This window comes from Crocuta crocuta, unplaced genomic scaffold, assembly GCF_008692635.1.
Source record: "Crocuta crocuta isolate KB4526 unplaced genomic scaffold, BGI_CrCroc_1.0 scaffold29, whole genome shotgun sequence".
In the NCBI taxonomy this organism is placed as follows: domain Eukaryota; kingdom Metazoa; phylum Chordata; class Mammalia; order Carnivora; family Hyaenidae; genus Crocuta; species Crocuta crocuta.
Window position 1 is genome coordinate 6,936,572 of NW_027533280.1, and position 13,517 is coordinate 6,950,088.

General features: G+C 54.1%; 1 protein-coding gene across 1 annotated transcript in view; it reads left to right on the forward strand.

Moving 5' to 3' along the window:
* Positions 1-7: 7 nt before the first annotated feature.
* TPCN1 (two pore segment channel 1) overlaps positions 8-13,517 on the forward strand; it is a 58,383-nt gene continuing 44,873 nt past the window's right edge. The window contains exon 1 of the mRNA XM_077747915.1: positions 8-227. Coding sequence (XP_077604041.1) covers positions 116-227 — 112 coding nt within the window. The 5' untranslated portion in view covers positions 8-115. The remainder of the gene's footprint in view (positions 228-13,517) is intronic.

Genomic DNA, 13,517 nt, shown 5'->3' on the forward strand with positions numbered 1-13,517 from the left:
ACTCAGATGGAGTTTCTGAGAAGCACCTCTGGGCCAGTGGCTTTGAACGAGAGCCCAAAGCAGAGACTATTTAAAGCTCTGGACATCGCATCCTGAGGGCTGCAGGAGAGAGAACATGGCTGTGAGTTTAGATGACGACGTTCCCCTCATCCTGACCTTGGACGAGGGTGGCAGTGCCCCACTAGCTCCCTCCAACGGCCTGGGCCAAGAGGAACTGCCTAGCAGAAGTAAGACTGGGGTGGGGGGAGGGGCACAGCTCTTTGGTTTCAGGGGGCGAGTTGTGGGGTCGGTAGTCTGTGGTCTCTGGTCTGGTAGTAGATGCGTGTACGCCAGTGCCTGACCTTGCTTTTGACCCCTGAGTTCTGACACAGAAAGTTCTGGGAGACTGTGGGGTCCTAATCTTGCATCCCCAGCTTAGGGATGCTTCCAGGGAGGAGCCTCCCCTTCCCCAGTGCCTTACTATACTTGCACTTGAGGTATCCTGGCTTTGTTTGCGGATGCTTGCTGGGGACCTCAGGCAAATCGGCTCTGTGGCTAGCTTCCCTGCCCCGTTCCTTGTTAAAAAAAGAAACAGGGGCGCCTGGATGGCTCCTTTGGTTAAGCATCCGACCCTTGATCTCAGCTCAGGTTTTGCTCTCAGGATTGTGAGTTCAAGCCCCATATTGGGCTCCATGCTGGGCGGGAAGCCTACTTTAAAAAAAAAGGAAAGAAAAGAAAAGAAAAACAGATTTCCACACCAGCCTCCTCCGTCCAGCCTGAAGCCTCTGGTGAGAAAGCAGGGCTGACCGCGTCTCCACGCCGGAGCTCAGGCCCTGCGTGGCCCAGGACAAGCAGGGAGGAGGCCAGCATTTGTCGTGATACATTGATTTGAGGGTTTGGGGTTTTTGCTTTGTCTTCCTCTAAACCGGAGCCCAGCATCAAGTGAGCCCAAGAGAGGCGAGCTTTAAATTTTTTACATTTTAATTGTGTTCCTGGCAGAATGGGAGGCCTTAAAAAGCTTTCTGGTCCTTGTCCTGGAGCCATTTCCCTCACATGCTCAGGCCTGGTGTCCAGGAGAGCTTAAAATAAACTTGCGTTCTGTGGAGGGTCCTAAGATGTCAGGGGCTCGTGCCTTAAGGATCTCTTACCAGATGGCCGTCCCGCCCGCTGGCTGTGCTCCTGAGCCAGGACAGAGGGGTACTGCTGTCCTCTAGGTCATAAGGGAACACGGCTTGGGTCCAGGGAAAGACGAGCCTGGCTCTCCCGTCTCCTTTGCCCAGAGAGAACGCAGTTGGGTTGCAGGGAGCTCTACAGCCTCCCGTTGGAAGTGATGAAGGACGGCGGTGTTCTTGTGGCTGAGAGTACGTGGGGCGCCCGGCTCCCCATAGCCTGGCCTCTCCTTGCTTGGCAAGTTCGCCCCGCCTCCAGCGGTAGAGCTGGGTGGTCCGGGAAGGTTAGACTATCAATCTGATTCTTCCCTAAACTCCACTCAGGGCTGAGAAATCCCGGGCTCTGATGTTTCAGGCTCACTTCTTAGATGCCCTGGAGCCAGCAAGCTAAGTGTTAAGCTCTTTCTTATCTGTTATCTTGACTGAGATCCTTTTGTAGGGTAGGCCCTATTCCTGTTTAACGGGGGAAGAGACCCGTGAGTCAGAGAGGTGAAATCACATGCCCAGGGTCACATAGCCAAGCAAGTGGCTGAGCACAGATTTGAACCCAGGACCATCTGACTCCTCTCCTTCTCCCTTTTTTCCTATCACAAGCCCTTAATAACTGGCCATTAGCGTTTATATATATTAATTTCATTAAGATAAATGCATTGTTACTTTCTGGATTTACAGAGGAAGACACAGCCTCAGAGAGGTTGAGTAGCTTGCTTAAGGTCACACAGCTAGTAAGCAGTAATGCTCCTCTGATATCTGCACCTACACGCTGTGTAAGATGCTTTGAAGAAAGTGATATAAATGAACGTGACCTAGTCTCAGGTTGAAAGCAGGATACTCCCTAGTGAGCGGGTGGTCACGTCCTTTGCCAACAAGGGAGGGTGGTCGACATACTAAGGGTGTGGGTCATTCTGGAAAGAGTCCAACTCAAGGTTCTAAATTGGATTCCTGGTCATTGCCGTAGGTGCCGCTTTTAAGTCCTTCCGTAGTATCAGCTGATGGCCTGGGTGTTCTGCTCTCCTACGGATCAGTGGGAAGAGCAGCCTAGTTCTGTGTCAAGATCAGGTTTTGAACCAGTGACGGAGCTTGAGTGGGAAACAGGCCAAGTAGACAATAAAATCAACCTTCGATGTGCCACTAGCGAGGCTATTCTTACCTTGGTAATGTCAGTGGCTCATTTTGGCTGTTTAAGAAAAATGAGATATAGGGGCACCTGGGTAGCTTAGTTGGCTAAGCGCTTGACTTTAGCTCAGGTCATGATCTCACGGTTGGTGGGTTCGAGCCCTGCGTCAGGCTCTGTGCTGACAGCTGAGAGCCTGGAGCCTGCTTTGGATTCTGTGTCTCCCTCTCAGTCTCTGCACCCCCCCTGCTCACACTCTTTCTCAGTCTCCCTCTCTCTCTCTCTGTGTCAAAACCAAATAATAAAACATTAAAAAAAAGCAAGGTCCAGGGAAACTGTACTTTCTGTGCAGTGTGTTGGTGCCTCAGTTTCCCCTCTCACCTTCTTAGTAGATCATTTGCTCAAATCTCCAAGAGCTGGTGGGTGTAACCTGCTAACCTCCGTGGCAAATCGGCAAATCGGTCGGGCCTCTCTGAGGAAAGAAGAGATTTCAGAGGAGCCCTACTGTGTGTCACTTCAGGCCTTTGTTATTTTATGCTTGCATGTCAGCATTGGCCTTCCACTCAAGGTCCCCCGTCCCTGCAGTCTGAACAGTCTGAAACACAAGTCAGACCTGGTACTTTGCCCAGTTTGCAGCCCCCCAGGACCTTGCCGACCCCTGCGGGATGCAGGCCCAGCTCTTCAGCTGGCACCCGAGGCTTGTGTGGCCCCGGCGCCCAAGTGGTCGTGTTCCCTGCCTTCACCCACAGGGTCCCGCTGCTTCCGGTTCTCTGAGAGCCTGAGAGCCAACACCTTCTTCAGCCGCTCTGCCTTACTGGCGTCTCTGCCTGGAGCGCCTCTCCCAGCCTCTTGTTTGCTGCTGCTTTGCTGGTTTCCAGTTCGATATGGGAAATCCTGCTGATAATCCCATCTCTTTGAAGCCTTCCCTGATCCCCCCCTTCCCGACAGGGCTCATCACTCACTGCCCTTTCCTGCCCTGGTATCTTGATGAGGCGCCCGCTATTACAATAGCTTACTACGTGGTAATGGCTTGTTTACCCGTCTGATCCCTGACTGGGCCCCGAGTTCCATTCATGTTGGCAGCGCCCAGCTCGATGCCTACAGCATATAGCTGCTCAACAGTTCATGGTGGAAGGACACCTAATTGGGTTTCTGAGGCCTTGTCGCTGGCTCCTGGGGATGGCTGTCAGGGACCTGCTCAGAGGCGGGCCGTATCTCCCCCTGCCTCTTCTCCTAACCAGCGCTGGGAGTCTCATTTCTCCTGATTGTCACCGCCGGTCCATGGCTGATGGAAACCCTTCGGTCAGTTGGCAGAATTTAGATGGAGGCCTTCAGCTCAGTTGGCATGAGCCGCGGAGAACCAAGCCAGCTTTCTAAGGCCGTGAGCCTTGTTCTAGAGGCCGGAAGAAAGCCCAACATCAGGTTGTCAGCAGGGTTAGCTTTTCTCTGAGGCCCCTCTCCTTCACCTGCAGACAGTCGCCTACTCACTGCGTCCCCACGTGTTTGCCCCTGGGTCTGTGTGTCTGTGTCCTAATCTATTTGTACAAGGATACTAGTCAGATTGGCTTAGGGCCCAGCCACATGACCTCATTTCACCTTAATTACCTCTTTGAAGACTCTGTCTCCAAATACAGCCACCTCTGAGGTCCTCGGGGTTAGCCCTTCAACATAGGAATTTTAGAGGGACACAGTTCAGCCCGTAACACTCCTGCCCCTTTCCTCAGATGCAGGTTCGCAGGAACCTGGCTGTGCTGCCTGTGACCTCTGATGCCAGGCTCGGGATGCCCTCTGCTGGAATATTCTCCCTGCGGGGAAGCAGAGGGTTCGGATTCTTTTCTTCCCTTTGTGGGCAAGAATGGATTTTATCCAAGACTCAGACATCTCTCTGGGCTATAAGAGCGGCTGCCGAATTGCTAATGAATGACTCACAGGCAGAAGCCGTCAGGTTGATGAAGGAGGCAGGTAGAAGCAGAGGTATTTAAAGCCTGGAAGTTAGGAATAACCTTGAAAAAGGTCCGTGGGGCTGACATGCGACAGTGTGGTTTAGAAATAGCTCGTGGTCTGCATTGTGTATCAGGCAGCGGGTCGAGGCGGCCACTAGACCACAGAGTCTGAAGGCTGCAGGCAGTCCCAAGGGTTTTCCAAGGAAACTCTGGCCATGCTCACCTTTCGTCGCCTTCTCACAGCCTTTTAGCCCAATAGTTGCCTAAGATGGGCCTGTACTCTGTGCTTTCTCTGGGTGTGAAAAGAATTGGGGTCCAGGGACTGGCTGACACACTCAGTCTCATAGGCTACTTTGAGACTTTTTTTTTTTAAGTTCATTTATGTTGCAATCTCTACACCCAACGTGGGGTTCAAACTCATGGCCCTGAGATCAAGAGCCGCACGCTCCAGCCAGGCGTTCAGTCATAGGCTGTTGCGGGGCTGATGGGCCATGGTTTCCAGGTGACGGGCCACGCAGGGATAAGGCCTGGGGTAACAGAGCAGAGGAACCCCCTCTTCCTCCTTCACCCTAATGCCCTATGTGCCACCAGGAGTTGCCTAGCTTGGTGTGAGGTCTAACGATGTAGAGGACCACTGCCCCCCCTCCACTCCCCTGCAGGGGCCAACCTGTGGCTCCAGTCCCCGCCGAGGAGGGGTCTCAGCCTCTCTAAGCCTTAGCCTCCTCACCTGTAGAGTGGGAACGCTCCCAGGAGGGCTGATGGGGGGGCATTCGCTGAGGTCACGTGTGTGCCACCCGTGGTGAGTGTTCGCCGGTCAAAGGCATTACCGTTGTGGCCAGAGATGGCGGTCCTTCTCTAGAATGTCATGGTGCACAGGCACGGGGCCCTGAACCCAGGCCAGGATCTGAGTCCTGTCTGCCTGGCTCCTGGCACGGCGGGTGGCCGCTGGTGCGCCAGGAGCGGAGGCAGCGCGGCAGCTGGAGGTTTGCACGGCCTCCCAGGGGGCCCGGGCATTTGGCTCTGCGGAGTCACTCCCCTGGTTTCCAAGGGCCTCGTGGGGACAGAGCGCCGGGTGCCTCCAGGCCGGCGGAGGCGCCACTCACAACGAGCCTGCAGCCGGCCTGCTGGGCTCCAGCCTCATAACCCAGACCCCAAGCCGCTTCCTTCCTCAGCCCTCCCAGCCTTCATGGGGGGTCCTGTCTGTTGCCTCGGGCCCCCTGCCACGAGATGCCGTCTCTCCCCTCTGCATGTGGAGAGCCGCGGCGGCGAAATGGCAGTGGTGGCAGCGGGGTGCGAGCTGGTGGGCCCTGCTCTGTACCCGTCACCCTGGGGAGGCCCGAGTTCACATCTGCTCCTGAGCTCCGTGAGCCAGAATAGTCTGCATATCAGCCCCCCGGGTCGGGGAGGGTGCGGACGGCTCTCAGTAGCTCGTGCTCTCCCCGGGACCGCCTCGAAGGGTAGGAGACCTGGCCGCCGTCTCCGGGAAGGAGACCCGGGCTCCTGAGAGGAAGCACTGGGAGGGAGGTGGGTCCCCAGACCGCCCCCATCCCACCTTTGTGTTCGGGGAGCCTGCAGCCCAGCTCTCCATTCTTCTCCCTTTGCTGCAGTTAATTCCTTGGTTTGGACAGTTCTTGACTCCTTCCCTTCTCCTGGTCAGTCCAAGCTGAGGAAGGTCATACGCGTGAACGACAATAGCCCTTGGGTATTGGGCCCTCCTCTGTGCCAGGCAGCGTCCGGGAGCACCTTGCTTATGCTGGCCGTCACCGAGTGCTCCCAGCAACAGGAGAGGAAATTGATGCTCTGGGAGGCTGAAACGTCCCCAAGGTCACGCAGCCGGAAGGTGGCCGGCAGTATCGAATGCAGGTCCTCTGACTCCAGACTCAGGCTCTTAACTGATGTAGTGCATGCTGTGGAGGTAACTGTGTGCCAGAGGGAGCATTTTAGGGTGAATTTTCTTTTCGGAAAGGAAGCAGGCTTCTGTCTTTATCTCGTTATTTTTTTTTAAACTTTATTTCCTACAAGGCATGTTAGTCTAAATTGGAGTTCTGTACCTGGAGCTCCTTTTCATAGTGTAAAAATAGCCAAGCCGGGGCGTCTGGGTGGTTCAGTTGGTTGAGCGTCCAGCTTTGGTTGAGGTCTTGATCTCACAGTGCGTGCCTTCGAGCCCCGCATCGGGCTCTGTGCTGATAGCTCAGAGCCTGGAGCCTGCTTCCGATTATGTGTGTGTGTGTGTGTCTCTCTCTCTCTGCCCCTTCCCCACTCACATCCCGTCTCTTTGTCTCTCAAAACTGAATAAAAAATGAAAAAAAAAAATAGCCAAGCCAATGGGGTTTCATCATACAAGCCGTATTGGATCATTACAGGGGACCAGAAAATGTGGGCAAGTGAAAAACCAGACCACAAAGGACACCCATGGACTCTATCCAGTAGAAAACTATGGCTTTCTCCTCAACGTATGCCCTTCCTCAGCTCTTCCTGTGGACAGGGACTGGGCTCAATTTTACATCTCGGTGGTGGGGCTGAAATTGAGAACTTAGGAGTCAGTATCGGGGAAGTAGAAAGGAAGGACAGAGGAAGGCCAGCTTTGGAGTGCGGCACAAGGCCCAGAAGGCGGGCTGGGGTCCTGAAGAGGGCAACCCCCCTAGGTCACGGTTCCCGGGGCAGGTGACCCCACATCTGGCCCTCCCTGGAGAATGTTCCTTGGACTGGATAACCTAATTAGGTCATCGGAATTTGGGCTGCCTTTGGCACGGGGGGCCCCTGTCGCCTCGTTTGCTCTTTGTGAGAAGGGCTTATTTAGCTATAAAAAAGTACAGTTTTACCTCTTCGCGAACCCTTCATGAGGATCTGGTCCGGCTGAATTGACCTTAGAGCATAAGGCCTGAGAGCTCGGCTGGCCTGGGGCCCGTTGGGGAGCGTGTGTGCCATGTAAAGGGCGGCTGCCCCTCGCTCTGGTCCCTTGCTGCCACGTAAGATCACAGGCAGGTTCTTACCCCGTTATCCCACTCTGCAAGAGAAGTCAAAACCTACACTTTGAATTGGAAGTCTTCTGATTTTTATCTTCATTCTTTTTTTTTTTTTTTTGTTTTTTTTTTTTCTAGGAGAGAGAGAGATTGAAAGAGACAGCGTGAGCAGGGGAGGGTCAGAGAGAGAGGGAGTCACAGACTCTGAAACAGGCTCCAGGCTCTGAGCTGGCAGTCAGCACAGAGTCCGATGCGGGGCTCGAACCCATGAACCGCGAGATCATGACCTAAGCGAAAGTTGGACGCTTAACCGACTAAGCCACCCAGGCGCCCCTTTTTATCTTCATTCTTAAAAAAATTTTTTTTAAGAAAGAAAAATTTTTAAGAGAAACAGAGTGCGTACGGGAGAGGGGCAGAGAGAGAGGGAGACCCAGAATCGGAAGCAGACTCCAGGCTCTGACCTGTCAGCACAGAGCCTGACGCAGGGCTCGAACTCACGAGCCGTGAGATCGTGACTTGAGACAAGGTCGGGGCTCAACCGACTGAGCCACCCGGGCGCCCTGGAAGCCTTCTGATTTTTAAATCTTGGCAACTAGTTCTTGTTTCTTAAACACGGCCAGCCGAATAAACTCTAGTCACTGGGATGCAGCTGTATGAGCTCCGAGCTAGAACACACCAGCTCAGCCTTGGCTTTCAGTTCAGAACAAAGTACTTCAAAATAAGGGAAGAGTCTAAAAGGGACCAAGGAACTATGGCCCGTAAAGTATTCTTGACCTTTGGGTGGCATGCAGTGGGAATTGGAACCGGCCCTCCATGTGATCTGTTGAAAGAAAGACCAGATTTCTCCCGTCTGTGGAATGGAGGCCAGAGCTGGGGGTGGAGTGCCGGGCTGGGCACGTGCGTCTGAGAGGGCAGAGCAGGTGGGCGCGTCCCTACNCCTCATTTGCATTCTGTCCGACGTTAAGACCATCTCTGTTCTTAGCTATTGGATCCAAGCTGGGGCTGGGATTTCTTTTGGCTTTGACTTTGAGATGTATGATAAAGAATCAGGCAGATGTTAGAGAAAAAAGAAAGTAACAGTTAAGGGATACCCGGGTGGCTCAGTTGGTTGAGCATCCGACTTCAGCTCAGGTCATGATCTCACGGTTCGTGGGTTCGAGCCCCGCATCAGGCTCTGTGCTGACAGCTCAGAGCCTGGAACCTGCTTTGGATTCTGTGTCCCTTTCTCTCTGCCCCACCCCTGCTCACACTCTGGCTCTCTCTGTCTCAAAAATAAATGTTAAAAAAAAAGAAAAAGTAAGTTGAATAGCTAGTGTTCATCTTATTCTTATTTTAATCATCACTGCCTTCTTGTCAGCTGAGAAACTAAGTGGAGCTTCTCAGCTGGTGGACACATGTGCCTGAAGAATCTAGAACAACTGCTCTGGAGCATCAATAAAACCGTCAGGTGTAGTTACGGCTCAGAAAGGGTTTACGGGCCGGTTGGCCGCAAGACAAACGAGGATGTAGTGTGTTACTTTGTGGCGTGCATTGGCACTGTGGAAGGCATTGGGAGGCGGAGAGAATGAGGAAAGCAGGGGAGGGGGGATATGGGGGCCAGAGGACCCGGGCTGCCTGATTTTGGGAAGTTCCAGGGACTGCACTTGAGTGCGATGCGCTGCACTTTAAGGTGGGGAAGGGTCAGAAGCTGAGAGGAGTAGGTGCGTGTGGGCGCTCCTTGGGCTGGAGGGTGGCTCCCTGCGGAGTTAGGACCTCATCCTGGGGGATGCAGAAGCCCGAGGGGCTGCTTTTGGCAGGGGAGTGACATGGTCACGTTTCGGGGGAGTGTCTGAGAAGTTACTCAGGCCGCCCTGTGAAGAGTGGTTGGAGCTGGGAGCGGAGACTGGCTAACTTGGTGGCAGCCCGGGGACACGGTGGGACCTCTTTCATTTGGTCTGAGCGGGTCAAGAGACCAAATGACGGTGGAGGGTCAACTAAGGGAGCAGCAGACAGGCCTGTGGCCAGATGTGATTTAGGGACAGGTGGGCTCGGGGATGCTGGGGTGACAGGCAGGGGCAGTGGCGCGGGCAGAGGGAGGAAGCATGTGTGCTGGCCAGAGGCAAGCACACTAGGGGCACGACGGCTGGGGGCCGTGGCGAAGAGTATATGCTCTCGGGTCAAACCACCTGAGTTTGAATCGGCTCTGCCGTTTATGGCCGTGGGTTAAACGAGGTGGCGTATGTCAGGCGATTCGCATAGCACCTGGCTTATACCAGACGGAGCCCTGGGTGGCTGTTAGCCATTATTACTCAGGTCAGAGCAGGCAAACCCATTTTATGGAGAGCCTAGAATGCCAGTAGCAGGAATCGGAGCTTGGCCGAGTGGGGCTTGGGAGCTGCTGTCTGTTTGGTGACATGATGACAAAGCATCTTCCCTCTGACCTCCTGCCAACTCTGGATGCCTTTTCAACCACCGTGACGTTCTGCCTTAGAAACCCAGAGCGGCCAAGTCCCGGATAGCAATTGCTTTTCTCCCTGGAGACTGGGCAGTGGGTGGAGAGGAAGCTCCTAAGATATTCTCTAGCAGAGGGAGCCGGGTTGGGTGTTTTTCTCTCTCGACCAGGCCCTGGACTCCCCCGGGGCCGGGTCATCCGCAGCCTTGAAGCTCAGCGCCATACCTGCCACTAGCTAAGCACTCAGGAAACATCTGGATGGCACAGAACCGAGGAGGACTCGCACAGCTTCACCTGGCCTGGGGCATGGGGGAGGGCCTTCTGGAAACATCAGGAATGGGACCTGACAGGGGGCAGGGGTTAGTGAGAGAAGAGCGAGATTGGGATGAGCACTTCCTGCTGTGCCCTGGCCCCACCACGCCTGATGCCACCACGCCAAGCACTTAGGCCCAGAAAGGACCTGCTCTCCTGATTGAAAAGAGCCTGGTGTCCAGCTGTATCCGGCAGATAAGTTGCTGCTTTGTTCCAGTGCACTGACAGGACCCCCCAAACAATCCATTGTAATTGAGGGTTGATCAGGAAGTTCGCGGTCGGCTCAGCCAGGAAGCTGTATCTAACTCTGTCCCCCTTCATGGTAGAGCTTTCATGTGTGGTAGTTCCCCTCTGTGGAGAAAAGGAAGGTTGGATTTAGGGGCCTTGTATTTCCATGAAAGGCTCCATTATGTCTGGGGACTCTCCGAGGTGAGGGTCTGGTGGCTTCGGCCGGCATACGGAATGATACTTGTAATCATCTCCCTGCCATGCGCCCCGCTTCCTGGCCCCACGGCGGATCCACTAGCTGCAAATCAGCATCCTCTGTGCTGCTGTGAAGTGTGTCTCCCCTCCCCCCCAGCCGGTGGTGTTGCTTTCTCATTAGAGGCAGCAAGCACCAGGACCCTGGATTGCCGTTGGGTGGTGTGTGTTGTTTCTAACCAGTTTATCCCAGTGGCGCAGTGATGGCGTGCGCCCCCATTTTGCAGACTTGCAGTTGGAGGCATGAAGTTCCGTCGCGGATGGAGGGCGCCCGGTGCCAGGTGGGCGCTCGGGCAAGGCAGGCATGTGGCGAGCCCTCATCCCAGACCCCTGCCCACCCCTGCTCTCCGACCTTGCCAGGCATGTGCTTCTCCGCCCAGGCCCTCGCGGCCTTGAAAGTTTCACTCACCGCGGAGGAGTGTGGACCAGAAAACCGTAAACTTACACCTGCTCACTTGGTGAAGGTTAGGCCAAGTGAAAGTTGAAGCCCTGGAAAAGTGAGTGCTCTTCCCCGCCTGGCCCCCTGCACCCGGGAGTGGCCCCAGCGCTTTCCAGGCCACCAGAAATTTCATCTCAGTTACATTCCTGGCTGGCCGGCCTCGGTTCCCTCACCCCACCCCAGAAATCAGAGCCCGAGATCAGAAGTCCTACAACATGGCGCCACACATGTAATCTCATTTCATTTGTTGTCTGAACTGCTTTTCACTACCGCCCTCCAGTGGGCTGCTGCCTCTTGCTTCTGACCCCACTGCAGCTTTCTCGGGCTGAGGACCTTTGTCCTGTCCTCCCACCCAGCCTTCCCCCAGGCTCCCGAACCAGCTAGGGCAGTGGCCGCCTGTCCACGCCCTCCGTTCTCAGAATATGCTGTGTGCGCACGGAGGCCCGCGCCCTCCCCGGCACCTGCCTGTGATAGATTTGATTAATGTCTTAGGCACTGAGTCGCGGTTTGCTTTGTGGCATGATGGATTCCTAAAGATTGTGAGAAAATGGGATTTTGGTGAAGTAGATAATTTAAAATACGGCCGAGAGGGCTGAGTTTGGCAAAGCTTCCTTTCATAGTATGATTAATACCGCTTGGTTCATCCAGTGCCGAGTTGGGTTTTATGAGCCAAGTTCCTTCTGCTCGGAGACGAACCTGCTTGTGGATTTCTTTGGTGTGGCTCCGGATGCCCATTGGAGGTGGGCTGGGGCAGACAGGGCAGGAAAGCGTGGTGCCTGATTGGGTGTAAGGTCTGGCTAGGTGCCATTGTTGTGGGTGCCGATGTGGTACACAACTGTGCCTCTTTCTAGCAGTACAAGTTTTGCAAAGGCAGAGACTGTGGCTTTTCTACATGTACCCTGGGCGTGTCATAAACAGATGTGAGGTAACCTTCCTGGGAGGGACTGGCCAGGTTCAGAGAACACCTGAGGCCCCAGGTGACGACTCCGTGGGTCCTAGCATAGCCGGCCCCTGCAGCCATCTGGGGTGACAAGGAGACTCATACACACGTGACAGGTCAGAAATAGTCCAGGCAGAGCTGGCTTCTGCTGCCCCTGGGAATAGCCAGCTTTTTGGAACATTAGGCCTCTGCTTCTTAGACTTCCCAGTTCTCCGGGAGCCCACACGTCCCGTAATTGTCGCGGGGGCCTGGGGTGCTCAGCTCCCACCTTCCCGTACCCCGCTGCACCACCCCACCTTTAGCAAGAGGAAAAGGCTGCCTTTTTCTCTTGCTAATCTCTCTTTTTGTTAGATTGGGTTTTTATTTGAAAAAAAATGTTTTTTGTTTTCATTCCTTTAGCTCTTGCTGAAAGTCAGCTCGGGCAGAGCGGCTGCACTCAGTGCGGGCTAATGGCTTGGAGCCCCTCCAAGCTGCCGGATGTGTTGGCTTCCACTTGTGGGTGGCCGTCGACAAGCGTGATGTCTTCTCTCTGTGACTCTCGAGGGTGCCCTCTTCTCGCGGGCTCGGCTATTCACACTTGGCTGGCTTGCCTCGTCCTCCGTCCTCAGTCACAGCTTTTACAGTGTGCCCCGGGGCCCTGGTCGCCTCGACAGGGCTCGAATCTGATGGGTACTGGAGCCCATGCAGCCTCCGGGCCGGTTGCCCCATTTGGGGTTTATTGTGGGTTATTTTGTGTCTTTTTCAGTTTGGAGATCAAACACTGGCCCGAGGTACGGGGAGACTCACAAGTCTGGAGACATGGGGGCGGCTTGGGAGAATTCTCAGGTTGTGAGAAATGTGTGCGTGTTGGGTGGGCGATGTCATCTGCTGACATGTCTACCATCGGCCCTTTCTTCAGAGCGTCTCAGTCTATGCCAAAGGATGGGGTTGAAATTCCGGCGTCACCTGCTGGTAGCTCTGGAGCCTCCGATGAGGATCTTCACTTTCTCCTCCTCCTGTAGAAGGGGCATAAGACTATCTCCATTCAGGGTTGACATACAGATTGAGTGGGAAATTCCACATCACATTTCCGAGACCAACTCAGTAAGTGGGAACTCTAAGGAATAGTAAAGGATCAGGGTTTCATTTTCGCTGGGGTAGCTGCTGTTGCCCCTTCCTGAGCCCTGAGTAGGCAGGTTAAGGACTGGATTGAGAGCTTGAATGTGCTCTTCCTCTTATCAAAGTCTCTGACTTCCTCTTAAGGAATGTTAGCTGGGTTTTTTTGTTTTTGTTTTTGTTTTTGTTTTTTGCGCTTTCTTACATGGTAAATGGGGTAGTAATAGGTTTACTCCCTTGACCACGATCGTGGGCGCGCTACAGGGATAATTTAACTCAGACAGCGGTCTCTTGCCCACTTGTTAGCTTGGCTTCTTGATTGCCATTGTGTTTTTCTTTCTTTTTTAGTATTTTTTTTAAAGTTTATTTATTTTGAGAGAGAGAGTGAGAGAGAGAAGACATGAGCAGGGGAGAGGCAGAGAGAGAGAGAGAGAGGGAGAAAAGAGAGAGAGAGAGAGAGAGAGAGAGAGAGAGAAAGCAGGCTCCGCGCTGTCAGCGCAGAGCCTGATGTGGGGCTGGAACTCATGAACAGTGAGATCGTGACCTGAGCCGAAACCAAGAGTCGGACGCTTAGCCAACTGCGCCATGCAGGGCCCCCACCATTATATTTTTCTTTATCTGCGATGCCTCTTTTTGGCTGCTTCTCCACTTG